Source organism: Anabrus simplex, chromosome 3, assembly GCF_040414725.1.
Source record: "Anabrus simplex isolate iqAnaSimp1 chromosome 3, ASM4041472v1, whole genome shotgun sequence".
Classification (NCBI taxonomy): Eukaryota; Metazoa; Arthropoda; class Insecta; order Orthoptera; family Tettigoniidae; genus Anabrus; species Anabrus simplex.
In genome coordinates, this window is record NC_090267.1 from 26,930,602 (window position 1) to 26,955,888 (window position 25,287).

Here is a 25,287-nt window from a genome sequence, read left to right on the forward strand (position 1 = left end):
AGCGTAAAGCCAATTGAAAACAAAAAACTACAGACCCCTTGAAATCTCTTAAAACATAACAGTTGAAAGGGTATTAAATATAACCTCCTCCCTGACATTCTTTGCTATATTATGCTTAAGTTTAAGTAATGTAATTTGTTGCAGGATGAAATGTGGGAGAAGAAATGTCAGAAAATATTCCAATTCTGCCATCAAACCATCACTGCTCTTATCAAGGCTGAGCTGGCTGAGCTGCCTCTCAGGTTATTTCTACAGGGTGCTGTTGCTGTAGGACGCATGGACTTTGAGAACCATGAAACAGTCGCGTATGAATTCATGTCACAGGTTGGTACAGTCCATTTATTTTGTAGTATTATTATTTTGGATTGAAATATATTTTATTCACCATATTCTTAGCTTTCAGTTAGAAATTAATTTACGATGTTAATGCAGTAATTGGGCTAACATCGGGTACTTCTTTTCACTTGAAACCTAATACTTCCTGATTCGCAAGCATTTCTATAGGTAATTTTGGGGAGGATACTTCTTTGCCATGACTACCTGAATTCCTAGCATTTGCACTTTTCATAGTTACAGAGTCCGACTCGTTGGCTGAACGGTCAGCGTACTGGCCTTCGGTTCAGAGGGTCCCGGGTTCGATTCCCGGCCGGGTCGGGGATTTTAACCTTAATTGGTTAATTCCAATGGCACGGGGGCTGGGTGTATGTGCTGTCTTCATCATCATTTCATCCTCATCACGACGCGCAGGTCACCTACGGGTGTCGAATAGAAAGACCTGCACCTGGCGAGCCGAACTTGTCTTCGGACACTCCCGGCACTAAAAGCCATACGCCATTTCATTTCATAGTTACAGAGACATATTGTCAGCTGGGAAAGAAAGAATGTAATTAAATGAATTGTTGCTTCCTAAGAAATGTGTGCAATTTAAAGTCTTGGTTTTTAAGACTTGATGCTTACGAGATGTACAACCAACCCATTACACATATTCTAACTGTAGGAGCCATGGTGAGTTGCATGGTGCACAGTGTGCGCAATATTGCAGAGATATCTGTCTGTGTAACTTCACACAGATTTATCCCACCAAATTTGTGCAGGGCTGTGCCAAGTGGTATCTCTTCTGCACCATGCATCAAGACGAGTTTTACTGACAAGATAGATCAGAAACTGATTGAACAAGTCTGAATTCACCAAGTGAGATTTTTTTAATAATATATAATTGAAAAATGCTACGAGAGGAATAGGCAGTTGTGTTTATGTTTCGTAGATCTAGAGAAAGCATATGACAGGGTACCGAGGGAAAAGATGTTCGCTGTACTGGGGGACTATGGAATTAAAGGTAGATTATTAAAATCAATCAAAGGCATTTATGTTGACAATTGGGTTTCAGTGAGAATTGATGGTAGAATGAGTTCTTGGTTCAGGGTACTTACAGGAGTTAGACAAGGCTGTAATCTTTCACCTTTGCTGTTTGTAGTTTACATGGATCATATGCTGAAAGGTATAAAATGGCAGGGAGGGATTCAGTTAGGTGGAAATGTAGTAAGCAGCCTGGCCTATGCTGACGACTTGGTCTTAATGGCAGACTGTGCCGAAAGCCTGCAGTCTAACATCTTGGAACTTGAAAATAGGTGCAATGAGTATGGTATGAAAATTAGCCTCTCGAAGACTAAATTGATGTCAGTAGGTAAGAAATCCAACAGAATTGAATGTCAGATTGGTGATACAAAGCTAGAACAGGTCGATAATTTCAAGTATTTAGGTTGTGTGTTTTCCCAGGATGGTAATATAGTAAGTGAGATTGAATCAAGGTGTAGTAAAGCTAATGCAGTGAGCTCGCAGTTGCGATCAGCAGTATTCTGTAAGAAGGAAGTCAGCTCCCAGACAAAACTATCTTTACATCGGTCTGTTTTCAGACCAACTTTGCTTTATGGGAGCGAAAGCTGGGTGGACTCAGGATATCTTATTCATAAGTTAGAAGTAACAGACATGAAAGTAGCAAGAATAATTGCTGGTAGAAACAGGTGGGAACAATGGCAGGAGGGAACTCGGAATGAGGAGATAAAGGCTAATTTAGGAATGAACTCGATGGATGAAGCTGTACGCATAAACCGGCTTCGGTGGTGGGGTCATGTGAGGCGAATGGAGGAGGATAGATTACCTAGGAGAATAATGGACTCTGTTATGGAGGGTAAGAGAAGTAGAGGGAGACCAAGACGATGATGGTTAGACTCTGTTTCTAACGATTTAAAGATAAGAGGTATAGAACTAAATGAGGCCACAACACTAGTTGCAAATCGAGGATTGTGGCGACGTTTAGTAAATTCTCAGAGGCTTGCAGACTGAACGCTGAAAGGCATAACAGTCTATAATGATTATGTATGTATGTATATATAATTTACTAGCAGGTTCCCGCAGCTTCGCCTGCATGTATTAATTCACCCGCGTTAGATGTTTCTATACCGTTTAATCAAATGCAAAAGAAAAACTATATTTATTAACATACACTGTTTCCACTTTTAATATTGGTTGTTTTTTTATTAATATTTCACCCCCTTTCCACCTTCTCCCATAGGGGTGTCTTACCCTGCACTTAGAAGCATAAGTGAAATCAAACATCTGCAAAGAATGTCACTGGAGACGGCCATGAAACTTTTACAAGTCAAAGTGCTACCAACGCTCACATACGGATTGAAAGTAATATGGGAGTACCTATCATGTAAACAGCTACGAGAACTGGAAAGCATGAAACAGAGATACCTTAAGAGGGTCCTAGGGGTATCTAAATTCACCCGATCCCGGTACGTATATGTTTTAGCACGGGAAACCTTCTTGATAGAGGATTTAAGACTACAAATGCCTCTACAGCAAACTTCGGCATACGAGGAGCTGTTACGAGAACTACGAGAGAAAAGGGACTCGATCGAGGAAAACTTTTACAGTACAGACGCGCTGATAAATAAAGATTGGATGAAAGAGGAATATGAGTTGAGACATTTGGTGACACGCTTTGCAATACATGGTTTTCATCACCGTATCTGTGCCAAGAAATCCTACCACTGGGCCAGCCAGGAGTGTGTATGTGTATTGTGCAATATTCAATGTGATACATATCACGTAATGAAGTGCATGAAGAGAACAGTCTCTCTCTGAATCAGTTTCGCTCTGAACAAAGTGCTCCTTGAGTGAATTGTAATTTACTTGATGTAATATGTAAATTTTGCACATTGTGCGTAATAAAATTTATTATTATTACCCTACAGTTTTCTTTCCCAAACAGTAAGTCATATGAGTATCATGTTTGGTTGAGAGCTCTGCTGGAACATGCACACGTACATTCATGATCTCGGTCATTTTGGACATTCCTTTCACCCCTTCTAACCCCAGCCTCAATTGGGAATGAACTTTGCCTCAAATGGCATCCAGAGTGTTGCAGTTCATCTCAGCTACCCCGAAGACTATGAATTCGCCACTAATATCTGTCATTTTTCACATTTTTACATTTCACCCCTTCCTTTAGGGGTGCTTGGGGTTTCTTGCCCCTGCAGTAATTTTCCCGGATAGTAAGTTATATGTGTATCTAGTTTGGTTGAGAGCTATGCTGAAACATACACACACATTCACCCGTAATCTGTCATTTTCTACATTTTCTTTCTTCACTCCTTCTCATCCCCTATTGGGACTGAACTTGGACTTTTCATTTTTATATACCGTACATGGAAGAAGAGGAGGAGGAGGAGGAGGAAGAAAAGAAGAAGAAGAAGAAGAAGAAGAAGAAGAAGAAGAAGAAGAAGAAGAAGAAGAAGAAGAAGAATACACGTTTTATAAGAAACACATTATAATCTTCACATACTGTTGGTTAGGCTATCCACTAATCAGACTGTCTTGTCATTTGGTTTACTTACCTTCCCCTATTTTTTTTTTTTTCTCCACCATTCCCACCCCTATGCTGAACTACCCATCGGATTTCATTCAAGCCACTTCCTAAACCCTCGCAGTAGTAATACAAACAAATTGTGAAATTTTCAGTGAGATCGCTCCAGTAGTTTTTGAGTCCATTCGAGACATACATACAAACATTCATTTTGATATATATAGATAGATTTTCAAGAAATTGTAACTGTAGTCTGGACTGTTAAATAAATATTGTAGAAACACAAACACAAAATAGAAAAGAGAAACAAAATCGAAACAGAAAATAATGGCATTTACCTTAGTGTGCCGTATTTACTCGTGTATTAGACCCTCTCACATATTGGACGTCCTCCCCCCGTCCCCCCGCCTTTTCGAGACGAAGAGAATGAAAAAATGCATCTTGCATACAAGACTTAATTCGTCAGAGAAGAACAACGATTCCGCTTCAAAGCGGGTACAAGTCTTATTGCAACTCTGATGACATTGCACAAATTTGTGAATAGTTTGGTCCATACGACCCACGCAGTGAAAACACGCATCAAAGTCATGCGGTACATCTGGTGTTTCGTAGTTAAAACTTGTCCGCTTCGTAGCGTAGGCCTACTGCAGCTCTAATTACGTCACACAGGTGAACAGTTTCGTGTCCGACCCACGCATTGCAAGCATGCCTCAGTTATGCTATATGTCTGTGTTTTGTAGTTAATAATGTCTGCCAGCATAATGATTATTAGCTGCTGTTCTTGGGAGTCTGAGTTCGATTCCCGGTACCGTACTGCCAGAGATTTACTAATGGCAGGAAGGTTGATATGCGGTAAAAATGGTACATGGTACTCCTCTCCACTGGGGGTGTGTCTAAAAAGAGCTGTACCACCTCGGCATGAGGAAACAAGTTTATTTTAGTTGAGAAATATTAACGGTTGTTGCTATTAATATAGCAGGCGAGATCGTTAACAAAGTGATCGTTTAATATCTCGTAGCTCAGGCCAATATAGGTAGTGGAGAGAAGTAAGTTTAAAATGTGATAAAAACGATTCAAACAACTATTTTACTCGTCAACATACCTGATGATGATGATGATGATGATGATTATTTTATGTCCCCACTTACTAAACGATTTTCAGAGACGCCAAACAAAACATAGTAAGGTATGCTTTAATAAAAGAAAATGGAGACAACATTAAACATTATGACAATAAAACGCCTTACGGCCACACCTGTAGATATCCATAAATGCGGCAAACTTTCTTGTTATTTATTTTTATTCTTTCCGTCGTGGAAATTTTGGCACTATCTGGGCGATAGCATACTTGACCTAAACAATGCAGTCTCTCTCATCTCATGCACAGCTGTTTACGTAAACCCTGATGTGATAAATGTAGAGAAGCAGCATGAAGTATACTTAAAAATAAGGGTCTGGCTTTCAACAGCCGCAGTTATCAAAAGAATGCTCCCAGTCACTATGTATTACATTTGGAAGTACAACTTGTAACATACACTACTTATCAGCTGGTGGTTTGGCACGCTTTCTACAGCACATCTTTATTCGGAATCGGAAGGAGTAGCTTCTGCTATACATACACCAACTGGGAATATCAGAGGCCAACTCCAGAAACCATTTGGGAATAGATTCACACTGTTTAGACTCTATAGTCAAAAACAAAACTATTTTTAAAAGGTTCAAAAAGACAGGACCTCGAATGCTCTCGAATGCAGTGCATGGCTGATCGGGCTGACAAGATGGCGGTGAACGTGATGACACGCCGGTAGCATTGAAGTTTGCGGCGCAAGACAATAATTCAAATGAAAGCAGTGATCAGGTGTACTCAGGTTTACTCTGTGGTAGGCCTACTGCTCAACTGACAGAGACAAATGACTGGCCTTTAAGTTCTTTTGTATCAAGATTGCATAATATGATAATACGAGACGCTTATTCCTTTTCTCTACGGGGTCGAGTATGAAGTGAGACGAATGTTCGTAGTGAGCTTTTATGACCGTATGCCCTTTGTGATGTCAACCTCATCAGAGGAATTAATGAGATGTAACGAATGACGTGATATGAGTAACTAAAACAGACTATATTTACTTTATATGTAGGCCTAAAAGTCGTGTTCACCATGTATTGTCTTTTTACATTTCGAAATACAGTACTATCTTCCAACGAAAATAGTCAGTATAATTCAAATACATTCATAATTTATTAAAGAATAGTGTAGAATGTTTACGTGTACAATTTACAGCTCTTTATAGCCTAGAAGCGATGCGTTCACTGCACAAAATTTTAGGTTATCACATATTGGACCCCCCCTTTACTTTTTTTGGCTGTAAAAGTGGGGGGAAAAAAGGGGTCTAATACAAGAGTAAATATGGTAATTGCTGTCATCTTCTCTGCTGCAGTTCCACATGGCCATGGCTCATGTAGCTATCAGCATGCATTTGGGAGAAAGTGGGTTCGAATCCCACTTTTGGCAGCCCTGAGGATGGGGTTCCATAGTTTCCCATGATCATACTGGGCAAATGCCAGGCCATGGTCGCTTCCTTCCTACTCCTATCCCATCGCCGCCGTAATGGTTATCTGTGTTGGTGCGACGTAAAAAGGATTGTATATTTGTATTTTTATGCATTGAAGAGTTCTTTATATAAAAGTTAATCAAAGGAGGAAATATGGAAATACTGTATAATCCCGAATATAACCTGCATGTTCTTGCAAAAATATTGCTTCTGAAAATTGGGTACGGGTCATGTTTAAGCCTCATTGTGATGTCATCATACATTGTTCTGAAGGTGCATTAATGTGGCAACAGCAGTTTCATGTCACAGGACTTAGCAACGCCTGAAATCTCTTCAGTCACTCACTTCTGTGTTATGAGAACCACATGGTGTGCCAGTTGATTAATACCTAAAGAGTTCTCAGTGAAGAAGCATCAGTGGTGACAAGCAATGAATTCAAGAAAATGTTTGCAGTCATTTACTGTGAGTGAGAAATTTAAAAGTTGTGATGGAAAGAGAGGAATGGAAACAAATTTGCTGATCCACCACTTTTAAAATACTTCATAAATTCACTTTTTAAAAATCTTTTAGGTAGGTATCTTGCTACTGGATGCAGCCAAAGATTTACATTACCATTGCAGGATGCGACCATTTACTGCAATTAAAGTTGTACAAACCACCTGTTTGGCAATTTGGGAAGCAGTGAGCAATGGATGCAGTGTTGCCAACTCTAGTGACAAGTCACTAAATCTGGAAGATAGTGGTTGCTGTTTTGACGACATTGTCGTTTTGCAAGTTGCTTCACGTCGCACCAACACTGATAGGTCTTATGGTGACGATAGGATAGGAAAGGGCTAGGAGTGGGGAAGGAAGTGGCCATGGCCTTAATTATGGTGTGGCGCCAGCATTTGCCTGATGTGAAAATGGGAAACCATGGAAGACTATCTTCAGGGGTGCCAGCAGTGGGGTTCGAACTCACTATCTCCCAAGTGCAAGCTCACAGTTGTGTACCCCTAACCGCATGGCCAATTCGCTCGGTGGCGGTTGAAGACAAAATTTTCTTAATAGCGACGGACGACTTTTGTAGCGATTTTAATATTTATATAGCTCCAAATCTGATGGATTACGGCTTTATCTGGTTTGGATGCCACAGTGTTTCAACTGCAAGTGTACGTAAATGCTTAGTGTAACTCACAACAAAACTTATCAAGCAACTAAAACAAATTTTGAATATTTTGAAAAAGAAAAGTAACTTCTCTCAATAAATAACGATCTACTTTTTGTCGAAAACACCATTTCTGATTAGGATGATTAAATGATTAGACTCCTTGGTAAACTGGTTCCAATAATGCTCAGTGGTGCAACTTGAGTGTAATGAAATGGAATAATCTTTTCAAAGAACTAGCTGATTTGTACTCTCCACTATATCTTCCACATGCATGTATTGAAATTGATGGACTGTTTAGTCTCCTCAGAAAGGCACAAATTCAGAATTAAGAAACAGATTACAGTGTGTTAGAGTTGAAGTAATACTTCGCCGTACGAATTACATTGAAAGTACCATACTGGGTAAAGTATCTCTCAGGAACCGCCTGAGGTACCGGTATGCAATTTCTCTGTTATGAATTCTTGATTTATTGTGAAGATGTTTCCTCTTTTCAGAACTTTAATTTTTTGTGGTTTTTATATACCCTACGATACTTGGTATTAGTATTCTACCGTGCAGACTGGCCACATGCGTTAACGCATTTGGGAGATGAGTGGGTTCGAGCCCACCATCAACTGCCCTGAGAATGGTTTTCTGTGGTTTGCCATTTTCACTTCCAGGTAAATGCTGGGTCAGTTTCTATTCTGATTTCTTCCACTTACTTTCCCAATTTAATTTCATCTTCATTAGCTTCTGGACCGATTTTTGCATCAGGAAGGGCATCCAAATGTAAAACATCCTATACACATTAATCTCACCTCATTACCATCGCCGTATTAGGAAACGGGACTACGGGATAGCTACATGTTCGTAGTATTAGTAGACTATTTATACTTTAGTAACTTTCTAGCAATATATGAGCTGATATTTAGTGACTTATAAAAATGGTGTGTTGGCAACACTCAGTGGATGTATGCCTACACCTAATGAAGAATAATGGAGAAGTTTTTCAAACTCAGCTGTGTTGGAGCAGTAGATGGAAAACTTATTCACGTAATGAAACTGAGGTGAAGTTGATCATTACGCTATTCAATTTATGAGCATTACATTTCCATAGTGTTATTACCAGTTGTGGATTGAATTTTTTGATTCATCTTTGGCAGAAGGCTGGAAGCTATGGAAATGTAGTTTTATAGGAGAATGCTACGTCTCCATCTCAGAAGAAATCAGACTGAAAAGAGCAAGGTTTGTGGGACATGTAATCAGGATGAATATGGATAGAATGACGAAAAGAGTATGGGAAACAACAGCGAGGACACGAGGAAAGACAGGAACCAAATGGGTAGTTGAACTCCGGAAAGATTGGTCGAAATTGGGGATCAAGGTGGAAGAAAAGGAAAATTGGAGAAGCAAGTACATACCGACTAATATGCCAGAGATCAATGATAGGGATGGATACAGAAAAAGGATTGAGAGTCACCAGTGGAGTAGACAAGAGAAGAGGATACTGAATATCTCGGAATAAGAGCGGGAGAGAAGAGAAAGGATGAAGAGGTTCTGGGAGGAGAAGAAGAAAATGCAATCCATGAAGGAGCTGTCCGTGGTCCTACAGAGGCCGTAACGCAAGAAGAAGAAGAAGAAGAAGAAGAAGAAGAAGAAGAAGAAGAAGAAGAAGAAGAAGAAGAAGAAGAATGCTAAGTCTCCTGGATAGAGCACGTCTCTAACAAACAGATATTACAGAGACCACACTGAGAGCTGCTGACCACCATCAAATGCAGAAAAATTGCTTATCATAATAATAATAATAATAATAATAATAATAATAATATTAATATTAATAATGAGAAGGAGTAGTAGTAGTAGTAGTAGTAGTCCCAAGACTGCCTCTTTATATACATTGCTTCGTCAGGCTTCTAGAAAGTATGAGACAACATGTTTTAGGAGAACACTAAAACTTTGATTTCCACCTATTCAATACTTTAAAAGCAATTATAAAATCAGGATCTCATCCTTATTTTATTGCTAAATTATTAAAACCATAGGACATGTTTCGTTCAAATTTTGAATATCTTCAGCTATACGCATTTTTAACAAGTTTAAAACCGGTAACATTATTCTATAACTTACAGTTATTGTTTACTGTTAACAGACTTAACCATAATAACTATTAAAATTCTTTTGAATATAAAGCATTATATATCACTTCATCTAATTAAAACAATATAATTATTTGTAGTGTTTAAAACTTTAAAACCTTGTTCTAATATTTGAAATACAATGTCACAAGTTAGTCATGTATAAATACATTTACAATCTGTTAAAGTTGTTGAATATCTTAAAATTATTTGTTGGAATACACATTAAAATCTTTTGTTACTATTGGCGTGAGCTTTACCTCACGTTGTACCTTATGGATATAAAATCTTAGTGCACTCTCAAAACAGCTGAATTTAGGCGTGACTAACATTCTTTCCGTCCGTAAAATAACAAAATGAAGCACACTGTTGATTATAGGTTATAAATTTGTCGTACTTTAAATATTTAACGTCCAATTTTTCAAATTCACAAATTGCTTGTAGACTTTACCCGTGTAGAGCAATTCTACAGACGTTGGCAAGGACTCAGTCAAATAGTGACAGTCAAGATTTCATGATAAGCTAGTGGTAACTTCATAGAATTTTCCGAAAGTAATTCTGTTGACATCTCTGTAACAGGAAAATATTTTTGTTAAAATATGTTAGATAGTTTAAAAGTTGAAGAAGCTAATGTTGAAGGATCAGCATTTACCCTTTCTACTTCTGCCTGCATTTACGTTAGTACACTCAGCTGTTTGACGACGTAATATATAATGCTTTATATTCAAAAGAATTTTAATAGTTATTATGGTTAAGTTTGTTAGCAGTAAACAATAAGTGTAAGTTATAGAATAATGTTACTGGTTTTAACCTTGTTAAAAATGTGTATAGCTGAAGATGTTCAAAATTTGAACGAAACATGTCCTATGTTTTTAATAATTTAGCAATAAAATAAGGATGAGATCCTGATTTTATAATTGCTTTTAAAGTATTGAATAGGTGGAAATCTAAAGTTTTATTGTTCTCCTTTAACAGACTTTCAATACCGAAAAATGAGGATAGTCTCCTGCAACAACATGTTTTCTCGTAATTTCTCGTGTCTCCAATAACCTTTATAGATCATATACAACACACAAATAATACGATCACGATTTATACTAAATAAAGTCCGTACATAACTATGTAAATAATAACACCACCGTCTACTAATTGAGCTTGATATTTCTACTATTGACCCATAGGATTAAGGAATTGTTTCCAAGTTATACTAGTCATTACACTTGCATCAGGTCTCGGTAATTTTACTAAGGACTAAAGAAAAAATATATTTTACAATATATAATTTGCTTGAATGGTTTAGAAGTTATCATTTTAGTAAAAGTGCAGGGATGTTTCAGATATTGTCCGAAGAGAAGGCAGCAAGCTAACTAGTAGGTGGCTGAAGGGCTTTAGAAAAAGTCACACTGAGGCACTGTCGAAATAAATAGTATGTGGTATCCATAAATGACATATTCATAGGAATGACGGAAACGATGTAAATCACAGGACAAGTAATGAAAAATGATCCACCCACGACACAAAGGATAATCAAACAGTATACATTTTGAACTTATCAGCGCCTAAGGCAGGCAGGTATCATTTCACTGGTGGGAACTTGTCAGACCACGGAAGGGCATAGGTTAGATACCCAAAAACCATAAATCTTGTTAGGTTACGGCGACACAAAAACTGTTATCAATCAGCAGAGTCAGTGGAACTTCGACGGGCCGACCGAGAGGGCCGTCCGTGGTAAGTGCAGAGTCAAAAAAAAAAAAAAAAAAAAAGAGAGAGAACAGAGGGGAGGGAGCACACAACAAACAAAATTAAAGGAAAGGGAATCAATTTAAACAAGTTATATTTCAACCATAAATGACTAGTACAGGCAAAGTGCAACAATCCAAGAATAGGAATCACAAAGATTTAATAAGGGCTCGGCCCTTTTAACAATAAAATGCAATCTAGACAGATCTTGATTTTAAAAAATTCTTGCAAATAACACCAATAAGTTTCTGCAAAACCCAAGATCCGTAATCGGCAGAAAACCACAATTAGTATATATTTTTTAAAATATTTTTTTTCTTTTAAAAATGACACTGATTAAGAAAGAAGGGGGAGGTATTAATACAATTTGACAATAGTGATTGAAGGCCACACTTACAATCAAATATCAAACCCAAAAAGGGGTAAGACAGTTAGAGCACGTTACAAGACAGAAATACACGACTTAATACCGTGAAAAAAAGAAAAAAGAAAGGGAAAAAAGGAGACAAACAGAGAAGGGAAGGTAAGGGAGGGGGATTTTTCCATGCTGCTTAAACCCTATAAGTTGGCAGTGTGAGCGACCGCTCCGGCCTCAAGATAAGTTCAGGAAGTGGCAACACTTCTAACATTTGTCCAGCTGCAGTTTATCATGTAAAGTAGAAGATTAATTAAGATATCAGTCTGAAGGACTCTGTTAGAATGAAAGCCAAAAAGGCACAGAATAATCAATCATTCAGTGTTCAAGTCTTGATGGAAAACATGAAAGATGAAAAAGTTATAACATTTGCTCACCCAGTCTGAAGATTTTCAATGCAGCTTTTCACAGAATAAAAATGTAAAACATCGCAACGGGCCAGCCGCCTGCGAAATATTCTGCTCTCTCCACTCGGGGATGTTTTCACTCGATGTCTGACCGGAGAAACAAAGTAATAGCACGCTTATATAGGTGGTGAAGTGAGTTCAGAAATTACTCGAAGAAAAATACGTAGCGTGACGTCACAGTGGAGCAGCAGCAGTGGAGAGGAACAGGCCAGTTTATGAACAGCTGGGGGAGCAAGCAGATGGAGAGAAATGGCAGCAGTAGAATGCGACGGATGGCAGACGGTAAGAAGAAAAAATATTGATGTAGTAGAGAGGGCGTAACATATTCCCACCGCTCGGCGAATCCGAAGGATGGGGGGTGGGGGTGGATGATGACGATGATCCAGAGATGAGAAGAAAGTCCCACGTTGTCCGAGAGAGGCGCCTTCGCAGGAGCTCGTGGAACGATGAAGCAGAAACGGAAAGCCAAAACCAAACAGGCATAAGCAGTGAAATAAAAAAAGGGAGAAAGGGAAAAAGGATGGAATGGGATGGAGAGAAAAAAAAAGCAGGAAAAAGGTGTAGGGAATAAGGAGGAGAAAAACGATCCAGATCAAAAAAAGGGAATTACAAAAGTATTCATGTATACATTAATGAAAAAAAGAGTGGCCTTGATATATAAATGAACAGATGCAATAAACATATATGCTTAGAGCAATATATTTGATTTAAAGTAAAATTTCCCATATTAGAAAACAGAAATGGGATAATAACCCCCAATAATTATTATATGGGAGAGTCAGACATGGGGCGAGGGGAGTGGGGAGAGCAGAACTGAGTGAGCAAAAGGAAAAGAAGAAAAACACAAGTATAAAAAACTCAAAGATGGACAAATGAAAGAAGATAAATAACAAAAGGGAACAACTAAGTTAGCCTGGAAAAAAGCCCTATCCCTGACCATCAGGAAAGGAAGAAGCAAAAAGAATTTCTTTATCTGAGAAAAATGTGCCATTTTAATATCAGTAGGAGTTTAAAGATAAAAATTTCATTGTACCATATTGAAAAGTATCACAGTTAAATTGAAATAATAAATATGGTAGTTCAGCCTATTCAATTCAAGTAAATAAGAGATGTAGAGATTACATTCTTATTTAATTAAAAGTGGAAATGGTACCGGTTTCGACCCCAGTCTGGGTCATCATCAGCCGATTATAACTCGAAAAACCTGTGCCTGACGATGTACGAGGTGTGTTCAAAAAAAGACCGAACTGTGGCTAGAAAAACTTTATTATGTAGCTTACATCATTTCACAGACTGTCCCCTTCAAAATAGTCCCCTGCACTATCAACAGCGTGTTGCCAACGTTTCTTCCACTTTTGGAATGCTTCCTGGAATGCACTTTCTTTGATGGCGCGAAGTTGCCTCGTCGCATTCTCCTTGATCTCTTCAATGTCTTGGAAACGATGTCCTTTCAAGGTGGTTTTCAATTTGGGGAATAAGAAAAGGTCTGCTGGAGCCAAGTCGACCGAGAGAGAGGCATGTGCTGGCGCATTGTCATGGTGCAACATCCAGGATTTATTTTCCCACAGTTCAGGCCTCTTCCTGCGCACAGCATCTCTCAAATGCGTTAAAACATTCTGGTACAGTTCTTTGTTCACTGCCTGGCCTCGGGGTACAAATTCGTGATGGACAATGCCTTTCCAATCAAAAAACACAATCGGCATCACCTTGATGTTTGAACGACTCATTCGTGCTTTTTTCGGTCGAGGAGAACCTTTCCCCACCCACTGTGATGATTGCCTTTTGGTTTCGACATCGTAACCGTACACCCACGTCTCATCTCCAGTGTTTCCACAAACGTTTTCCCAACTTTGAAGCAGAACTTCACGCACACGCATTGTTCCTCAAGCTGTTTCATTATAGAATTCGACGAACATGTGACACACGCAATCACTTCAGAGGCTCTAACTCAACTGATAATGCAGGCAATGGAATGCGGAAAGCAGCGGTCTGTTGTCAGAAGTTGCCGCTAGGCGCCGCCACAGTCACAACTCGCTCAATGTTGCGGTTTGCGCGCAATTTACAAAGTTCGGTCTTTTTTTGAACACACCTCGTATGCAGTCTGGCTCATTTAACTGTTCTCTGCTTTTCGTGAGCATTGTGAGGCAGTGCCAAATATTGCGTGTGCAGTGCTGATGCTCGGAAGATTACGCATTACTTCTTTTAAGTGACTTACATTCCACTTCGTCTGAATTTTACAGTGCCTACCCCCGTCATTTTTATATCGCCTCTTCAACTGATATTGTGTGGACTTGACCGTTAACTTCTTTCTTACTTACTTGTGCATTGTTTTTCGAGTTATAATCGGCTGATGATGACCCAGACTGGGGTCGAAACCGGTACCATTTCCACTTTTAATTAAATAAGAATGTAATCTCTACATCTCTTATTTACTTGTATTGAATAGGTTGAACTACCATATTTATTATTTCAATTTAACTATCAGTAGGAGTGTCGAGGGATTGGAGGAGGGCAGTAGTCGGAGAGGGAAAGGAGAGGATACAAAAAGGGCCAGTCCACCGGGGGGAGAGCTTTGCAGATAAATTTTGAGAATTAGATCTAATGGGGTGATTCTTTAATAATACCAGATCAGAAAGTTGAAAAGTTGGAGTACAGACTCGGGAATTACAGGCTTTGCTATGAAGATCTCTGGCCTGAAGGAGTTGTTGAAGGGCGTGATTCAGTTGAATATCAGTAAGAAGATGGGAGGGGGTATCCAATAATGAGGATAAATTCCAAGATAGATACCGAGCTCGTTAGCTGCAGTCGCTTAAGTGTGGCCAGTATCCAGTATTCGGGAGATAGTAGGTTCGAACCCCACTGTCGGCAGCCCTGAAGATGGTTTTCCATGGTTTCCCATTTTCACACCAGGCACACCTTCCCACTCATAGCCCTTCCCTGTCCTATCGTCGCCATCGCCTGTGTCAGTGCGATGTAAAGCAACTAGCAAAAAAAAAAAAAAATTCCAAGATAAAGAGAGGGGTGTGTGTAACTCCCTGCCAAGAAACAATTTAGCAGGGGTAAAAGAAGTAGAAGAGTTAATAGTAGCATTTAATGCCAAAACAAAATGGGGAAGTTCAGAATCCCAAGACTTATGAAAAATAGAAAGAAAGGTTTTGAGATTTTGATGGTAATGTTCTACAGTATTAGCCTGAGGATGATATGGGGAGGTAAAAACTTTCTTGATACCATGAGAGAAACAAAAATTGTAAAAGGCTTTGGAAGTAAAGATAGAGGCATCATCGGAAACTAATACTTTAGGAAGACCAATAATAGGAAAAATCTGATTGGATAATAAATTAATAATTATTTGGGAAGAAATATTGCATAACGGACGAACAATAAGAAATTTTGAAAAACAGTCGAGCAAGGTGAATATATAAGCATTTGCTTTTGAAGATTTAACTAATAGGCCAACAATGTCAATATAGAATTTCTCAGCGGGATAAGTAGCAGGAGAAGCGGCATAGGTACCATAGGGTTGGTGGTTGAGGAGCTTATGTTTCTGACAATAATCACATAAACGAACCCAAGAATACACGTCTTTTCTCATCTGTGGCCAAAAAAATAAAGAAGCAAGACGAGCATAAGTTTTAGCCATTTCAAAGTGGCCCCCAACAGGGGAACCATGAAAATACTGAAAGATTATAGGACGTAAATTTGAAGGGAGAACAAGGCGAGAAGTAGCACGTGGAGTAGGTTTAAAGACGAGAAGATCATTCTGCAAACGAAAAGGACCAGAGTAATTTGGAAGAGAAAGGTCATGAATCAGCTGTTGGTAATACAGATCTTGTTTCTGATGGTCTACACAAGAGTGAAAAGAAAGAGGGAAGTTGGTAAGGGAAGAAATAGAAGTATTAGCATTAACAGGCAAACAATCAATTTCAGGTTCATGGGATTGATTGTCTTCAAAAAGGCGGGATAAAGCATCAGCAACCGAATTGTGAAAGCCCGATACAAACTTGAGCAAAAAGGACTCTGTTAGAATGAAAGCCAGAAAGGCACAGAATAATCAGTCATTCAGTGTTCAAGTCTTGATGGAAAACACAAAAGATGAAAAAGTTATAACATTTGCTCACCCAGTCTGAAGATTTTCAATGCAGCTTTTCACAGAATAAAAATGTAAAACATCGCAACGGGCCAGCCGCCTGCGAAATATTCCGCTCTCTCCACTCGGGGATGTTTTCACTCGATGTCTGACCGGAGAAACAAAGTAATAGCACGCTTATATAGGTGGTGAAGTGAGTCCAGAAATTACTCGAAGAAAAATACTTAGCGTGACGTCACAGCAGAGCAGCAGCAGTGGAGAGGAACAGGCCAGTTTGTGAACAGCTGGGGGAGCAAGCAGATGGAGAGAAATGGCAGCAGTAGAATGCGACGGATGGCAGACGGTAAGAAGAAAAAATATTGATGTAGTAGAGAGGCCGTAACAGCACGTGCAAAGACAAACATAAGGAGAAAAGCAACTACAGTAATCTCGTATGACCTACGTACAAATCTGGGGTAGCTCACTAGTTCGTTAATAAAAGTAGGTAAATTCAACTAAACAGGGTACTGTTTACCATTTATATTTGTTGTAATACTGACTGTTTTCTTTTTTTATTTACAGGCATTTTCTCTTTATGAGGATGAAATCTCAGATAGCAAAGCTCAGTTGGCAGCTATCACACTCATTGTTGCCACTTTTGAGCAGATGTCTTGCTTCAGTGAGGAAAACCATGAGCCTCTGAGGACACAGTGTGCCCTGGCTGCTTCCAAACTGCTGAAGAAGCCAGATCAGTGCCGCGGTGTTGCTACCTGCTCACATCTCTTCTGGTCGGGGAAGAGCCTTGCTACGAAAGGAGAAGAGGTAACATATAGTTTGATTGTAATTTGTGTTGTAAAGGGTTTTCTTTTATTAATATACTTCATGCATCTTATAATAACTTCATCACCATTTTACAGTGTACAAACCTGTATATCCAAGATGATATTGTTACACACTTTACCATTTCCGAAGTCTTAATAACTTTTTTCTTTTACCCAGTCCCTTATAAATTATTGCCCTTGTATTTGAACATCGGCTTTCATATCTAATATGAATAATCTGACTGACGTTTGTTGCTGCTGCTGTCGTCATCATAATCACATTTTCCAGCCTCTGGTGTGGACTGTTTGAAATATAAACCTCCCCATAGTTTGCTGTCATTCCACCAGCTCTCTCTTGACACTGTCTCATCTTTTCTTCACTCCCTTCAGCCATCAATGTCTTGGTCTTCCTCTGGATCTCTTGCCATGCATTCTTCTGGATGTCCTTTAGTCCTTCATTCGCTTGATGTTACCATATTCCTTATTCCTCTTAGTTCCCTCTGTAGATCAGTGGTAGTGTGTCAGTCTGTGGATTCAAACCTGGGAAAGGTGGATGTATTTTTGAAGGCCATACTCCATGTTGGCATGTGAAAGACCTGTGGTGACACATTTGGTGTTTACCTGACAAAATTTATTAAAAACTTTACCATAGATCACCCAACAGATTCTTTTTATTCTGCCATCTAGGCAGCCTGAATAGCATCAGACCGAAATGTTTGCACATGGTGGCTCAAGCCATATAATTCTTCTTCTGCTCCTTCTAGTTCCTCATTCAGTACTTCCGCTGACTTTTGTATTTCTTACTCTGTCCTTCTTGTAGCTGTTATTCTGCTCAAGAATTTAATGTCATTTGCCGGTAGTCTGTTAATATCTCTTCCTTCATTAGCCAAGTGTTTGATAATACAGAAGTTTCTGTTTAAAAGGTGCTAATCCCACTTTATTTTTCATCCACGTGCATTACAGTAGTTGAATATTATTGATTGCCATGAGTGGTCCAAACCAGAAAAATGTAATTCCATAAAATTTGTACCAAACCTGATCATGGGTACTTTCCATGTGCCGTTTATTTTACGTTTTTTGCTCTTTTTCCACAACTTTCTTAAGGTGTAAATAGACACTCCTCAAATATGAAGGGTGTTCAGTAAAGACAGACTAAAGTTCCGAAATCTTAGAACAGGCAATTTCACAGTCAATCTAGCAGCTGATTCATATAAAACTGAGTATCATCGACTGCCACAAGGTGCCACACCTATCAAAACTCAACTGCTCTCTGTCAGTAGCGTCTTGAGTATTATTGTAGCTTGACGCGCCTCTAACATTACAGTGGCAGAAAGTTGAGAGCATCATTACACAATCAAGTTTTGCTGTCAAACACTGAAAAACACTGTTAAATATATAATTTCACCTTGTCAGTTAAAAGTGTATATTTACATCGTAAAATGCCATACATGTTTCAAGAACCTTGATTGTTTTCTTCCTTTGTGGCCAATTAAAACACCAAACACTGTTGGGACTTGATCTGTCACTACCTCATAATATTTTAAAGTTATTAAATATAAGAAATATCAAAGTACATTAGTTTCATGTTCCGTATTGATGTTAGACAACTATGGCAAGGTTTTTAGTCACAGGATCTAAACTTCATGGTTTTGATCCATATTGAATTAGGATCACAATAATAACACTAGCCTGCAAAAAAAAAAAAAAAAAAAAAAAAAAAAAAAAAAAAAAAAAAAAAAAAAAAAAAAAAAAAAATTGTGCGGTAAAACGAAAATAGGTGGGTTTTATGAATTACTTAATGCAGAATTCGAGAAAAAAATTCGTTTTGGCGTATCACGTCTAGTTTAGTGGCAATTTTTCAAAATGTTATTTTGTTCTTACGTAAAATTGTTGATACTTAGTATTGATTAAATATGATGTATTAATGTAAATTTCAGCTTGCAAAACATAATCATATTTTGTATGCATTAAATACACATAAATGCTGCTTTGTAAGCAAGTAGATGGTTTCTATTATATTTTAAATATATATTGAAATTTGCAAAACTGAAGCATAGTTTCGTCTGTACATTTGCTTTTTAAATTAATATAACCGTACCTTAAATAAAAATTAAATTGTTAAACATACATAGTTTTTTTACTTGTGCAGGTTAGATTCACACCTCCGTCTTTTCCCGTTTTCCGTGGAATTTCCGGGTTTTTGAAGTTCCCGAATGATCTCTAGAAGAGTCATCTCGTGCAATCGACCAACAGTAATCGGCCATCATATTCACGTCCCAACGTCCCTGATAGCGTCGTTCTGCATCTTTGAGATCCTGGTGAAACCTTTCATCTTGTTCTTCACTGACAGCTCCTAAATTTGGAGGGAAATAATCCATATGCCAAGCTAAGAAATGAAGCTTAAAGCTCATATTACAACTGAGTTCCTTAAACTTTACCAACATTTTCCTTATAATTTCTTTGTACTGAGGGACCTTAATGTTGCCAAGGAATTAAGTCACTACATCTTTGAATGCGTTCCATGCCTCTTTCTCAATTTTAGTCATCGTGTCTGTGAAATATTTTTCCTTCATCAGTTTACGAAACTGTGGTCCATCAAATACGCCTTCTTTGATTTTTGCATCTGATGAGGGAAATTTAGTCTATAAATATTGGAAGCATAGGCTACTTTTATCTAATGCCTTGACATACTGTTTCATCAATCCTGATTTGATGTGCAAGGGTGGAAGTAGAATTTTTTCACGGTCAATAAGACTTACATTCAAGACATTTTTGTATCCTGGTTGTAGTTGTTTCCTTTCTGGCCAATTTATTGTATCCCAATGTTTATCCCATGCCCTGCTATCCCATTTGCATATGAAACAGGGAAATTTTGTATAGCCTTTTTGTTGTCCCAGCAACAGTCCAATGATCTTCAAATCACCGCAAATTTGCCACCCATGCTCGTGATATTTAATTTTTTCAAGCACCAACTTTAAGGTCTCGTATGTTTTAGACATTTTTGTGGAGTGTGCAAGTAGTATAGATGCCAGAACATTTGTATTGTGAAGCAAAACAGCCTTTAAACGTCTTTTGGAAGAGTCAATAAAAATACTCCAGTTACTAGGATCATACGCTTTCTCTCCCAATTGACGTAGAAGATTTGAAACATCCGTACAAAATACAAGTTCGTCTTCGTGAGTATTATACTTTCGGACTGTTATCTTTGCAAGGAAACTGCTTTATCAGTCCATCATAAACATTGCATAAGGGCTGGGGCTTTTAACATGTCTGTTTATTCAAGTGGTCGAAGATGAAAGACAAACGTTCAACTGTCTTATCTTCAATCCTACATACCTTGCGCTCTATTGCGTATCTGGGGGAGTTTGTTATGAATTTACCAGGAAACCCCCAACTACAAAATGAAAATTTAGACAACAATAAACCTATAATAAAATGCAAACAATAACAAATCAAATCACATAATTGTATTCTTAAAAAAAAATTGCACGAGAACTTTTCTCAACATTACATCTTACAAATTCACGCAGATACTAAAACACTGAATTGCGTCTAAATTAGACGTGATAGGAAAAAAATAGCATCATTTTTGGAATCAGGGCAGTGATTTCCACAAGAATTACATATTTTCTATTTTACTGCAAAATCATGTTGGCTAGTATAATTATTAATTTAATGTCATATTGTCCACCTTTTTCAATATATTAAATTACATTACTGAACTAGGGACTAGTTTTGTCCTTGGCTGGCCATCTTCAGCCTTAATGTAATACATCTAATAACTAAACAAATGTAAAAACACACAAACACACAATTAACGTTAAAATCTGGGATGAACTAAGTGTAAAATCTGAAAAATAAATTGGGCTCTAAATTCTTAGCATCTGGAGTATGCTCACCATCCAGACTCTTTCTTGTATTGATATTCATAGAATTGTTAGTTCCATCAATGCTAATCATTACAATTTCAATTGCAAAATGGGAACTGGTAAATGTTGATTCTGTAGTCAGATCATCAATCACCAAATCTACTTGAGTGGTGTTAGCAGTATGCAAGGCATTGGTGGCCACTGTAAATAATCACCAGCTGATGCAGAACTGCTAGATGGTGTTTCCACATCGACCAACGTAAATAAAATGAAATGTTCCCATAGTGCTTGTTAAAAGCATGCTGAAATGCTGTTGGACATTGTCAGGACGGCACATGAAGGTATAGTTAAAACTGACACATTCTTAACTTGTGGCTGGTATAAATTCGCAATTCACTGTGTGTCCATGAAGTTAACCTGAATAAATGATAGATAAAATTAGATAAAATTAATGAATAGAAGGAGAGCGTGTTAGAGTGAGAGCATCTATTTGCTTTTGTATGAGAATCGAATCCTTGTAGCCATTGTCGTCATGAGTAGTAAGGGGTTAAGAATGGAGTTTAATTTTCTTTTTACTTCAATTCTTACTTCGTCTTGTTTATCTATCTACAGCTAAGTGTTTTCAGGAAATTCTATAAACAATTTTTCATAGTGTCAAACTTACAGGTTTTAAGACCATCTTTAAAACAACTGTGTTTCAAATACTTTGTTCTACACACGAAATGGCTGAAAATGACCTTTAAATTGGTTGAAACTAGTCCCATTAAATGTTTATTTAATGAAGACTATTTAATTTGTATTGAAAAGGTGGAATTACGGACCCATAAAATGAAATTCATTTCTCTAGATCACTTGAATTTTCAAAAAGAAAAGCATGCTAAATTGCAAAACATTTGTTTTATTAATTACATGATTATTTTCATGAAAAAATTATCTAAGTAAATAAGGATAGCAATAACAGACATATAACATTATTTACATAGTTTTTTCATGAAAATGATCAGTGTAAATAATAAAACAAATGTTTCATAATTTGACGTGCTTTTTTCCTTAGGAAATTCAATTTATCCATTGATTTTGCTGGTCATTGTAGTTGCACACCTCTTCAAACTTCGTCTCCCCCTACGTCTCTTAGGGCCGGTTCTACCTCCTACTGGTAAAGTAGCGCGTAAATTGCCCTCCGCGTAAAAAGATGTTTCTGTTCGACCACCCCCAGGTAGCGCTATCGGCAGCATAAATCGTAGTTACCCGGGGCGTAATTTATCGGCCACTTCGATGGCCCGATAAGACTTTACCTGCCGGGCAAGTTTTGAGAGTTGAACATTATTAGCTGTATTTCTGGTGACATACAACTTAAATTAGCTTAGTATACTGAAAAAAAACATGATACTGTAACAGTGACCGATATTGTATTGCAGGATCTTGAACATTAATGCTTCCCTTGAGTTGCAACGGTCACGCGAGCCTCTCGCATCGGTAGCTTAAGGAACACATTTTATACGTCAAGCTTTCGTAAAGAAACTTTAAAAGGATATAAAATCAAAATCTATTTGGAAATCATTTCAAATGAGCTTTAATTGTATACCTTTTGAGTTTTCAAACACGAGGTATAAATTACTGTATGTATCCCTGTAATCTCCAACGTTCTCGTAGCGTAATGGTTAACACGCTTACTTCGTAATATGACGTGTGCAGGTTCGAGTCTTTGTTATGACGGATCTTTTTTATTTCCATTATTAGCGTTGTGTTAATCTGTATGCCTCTTTTCATACGTTCTTTTGTTAATAATATATTTCATTGAAATATTTAATCACAATATTATGTCTGCTAGGAAATTGCTTTATATGTATGCTACTTATATAGAGTGATGTTATGATTAATAGCACATAGGACTGTCGCCTGTTCATAAAGTTAAACATTAGAATGAAATGCTTTATCAATAAATGGAAGCATGTGGAACTAACGAGGTCACAGAACTAGTTGCAAATAAAGCATCGTGGAGATATTTAATCAATTCACAGAAGCCTGCAGATAGAATGCTCAAAGGTAATACGTCCGTAAAGAAGATTTGTGTGTATATACGTATAAGGAAGCGCGTAAAAGAGAGTTAAGAACAACGGCAGGGAACGAAAATACACTTTAAAATGTGAATTAGAAATACGATGAAAACCTGCGTGCCTTCTATTACGGAGTGTGCGACTTGACCAGTCTACTACGAGAATACTTTTCAAAAACGCTGCCTTACATGACAGGTTGTAACTGGCGTAAGGAAATGTAATCTCGAGATTTTAATCCCAATTAGGTATTGATGTTGAAGATCATAGATTAAAATCACGAAAGCTTGACATAAATCATTGTCCATAACTATTAAGACTCCCCTTATTAGGCTTTTTGGTGATAATCAGCAGACGCAAGCACAGGGAAATAAGACAATCGAAATGAGTTTCATGCATCTGACGATAGATAGCACCACACTCGAAAGCGAGAAGTTGCTGAAAATCAGTCTAGCCAACTTCGTATATCGGTGTCTATCTCCGGGTAGCTACCTAGCGCTTGTGCGGAGGTGGTTGGACGCAAGCCAAAGTACCAGCCGATTTACACCCCCAGGTAGTTTACCTCTCGGGCAGCTGCCAGCCACTTTACCAGCAGATGGTAGAACCGGCCCTTATTTGGTTAAGAAATTGTTTTCAATGTTATTAAGGAATATGTTTGCTTTTATTCGTGATAATGGAGAGCCCATGGTTAAGTCTTTCTTTTGACAGATTTTTGTCGGTGAATGCAAAACCGCTTTGGATTAAGGTTGTTCTTATAACGTTATATCATTAAATAATTTTCCATAAATGTTGGGAAATATACTAAACTCGCACAACACATTGAAATCGGTATGAAACAGCAATCAGTTTGTTTAAACATTTTCGCAGATGTTTTCTAAGTAGCGGCTTACTCATTAGCACGTATTTTCTAATTCCAGTCATCTGAACATGCATATTCAGTTTCATTCTTAAAAATTGTAAGTTAATAGCATCACTCCGGAGGCTTGTGACAAACATTTCCATTTTCTTACTTCAGATGGCGTTGCCTAACTTAGGTTTACTGCGCACGTATTATGAAAACATATTTCAAGCTCCTGGTCTAATAATAACCTTTTCACTATAAATTTACAGCCTTTCTGAAATTTAACAAGACGCGAAAGTACATAACCTAACCTCTGAAATTAATTATGTACACCGCTGTATCTTGAGAAGAAGTATCACATTGTTATTTTATTTCAGTACCTAGTATTAAAATTGGTAGAAATATAGAGTCTGCCCTGCAAGGATTGTTACATAATATATTAGTTCCAATGCTGCTATTCTTACCTGGAAATGATTCTGGATCAGCGATGTGTTCATTACGCCTGTCAGGGTCCAACCCACCCGCCCCTAGAAGTATATTTACTTTTATAACCTAAAGTAGTGGTCCAGGTGCCATTATCTATTGCTTCTACCAAGGATCACGGGCATTGGCTGACGTTACCAACCACTGTAAAAGAGAGAAAAGACTTAAGAGGCTTACAAAGTTTGAAAGTGTCATGGCGTCGAATGGTAACCTTACAATGAATACGTTGAAAGTCTGTTTCTATCGGTAACCTTACACTTTCTCAATTCCTCCTTTAATCTTGGGGCTTATGGCAAGAAATAAATTTCATTTATTGGGTTTAACATATTTTTGCACATCCAGGCCAATCTTAGTCATGAGAACAGTGGCCCCTTCGGGATCACACTCCTGTCGAGATGCTCTTTTCTATCACTGCGGTGCATACTGTCCTCATGGCATGGAAAAAAAAAAAAGCTATATCAAACTAACAACCAACAGTTTGGCACATAGTGGTGCCTCATGTTACTAACATTGCGGGGCGGGCTCTATAGTTTTGCTTTAAAATTAAGCAATTATTTACTTCAGCCTTTATTTCTAAGGAGTTAACAACTTCTGTCATTGCGCTTATTGCGAAAACATGTTCTCCCGATGTTTGTTTACACCTGTTGGAGTTGTGAGGATGAGGAAGCTCTGGCTCGTTCAAGATCGACTTGCTCGGGCGTAGCGAGGTATCGATACAGAAGATGATCGATTGCATTCAATATAAACCCTGGAGTAGAGTATGAATATTGATAATGGATGAAAACGAACACACCTGAAATTTGCCCGTAATAATGGATGAATCAGTATAAGAGTTCTCATTGTAACCGAAGAATATTGAATGGATTAATCTAGGAATTTTTTAGGGCATAATAATATTGCCATTAAAACG

At 38.0% G+C, this 25,287-nt stretch overlaps 1 protein-coding gene across 1 annotated transcript in view; it reads left to right on the forward strand.

The window, feature by feature from the left end:
* Vps35 (Vacuolar protein sorting 35) overlaps positions 1-25,287 on the forward strand; it is a 180,117-nt gene that overhangs the window by 137,519 nt on the left and 17,311 nt on the right. Inside the window, exons 12-13 of the mRNA XM_068226569.1 lie at positions 145-324; positions 16,892-17,131. Coding sequence (XP_068082670.1) covers positions 145-324; positions 16,892-17,131 — 420 coding nt within the window. The remainder of the gene's footprint in view (positions 1-144; positions 325-16,891; positions 17,132-25,287) is intronic.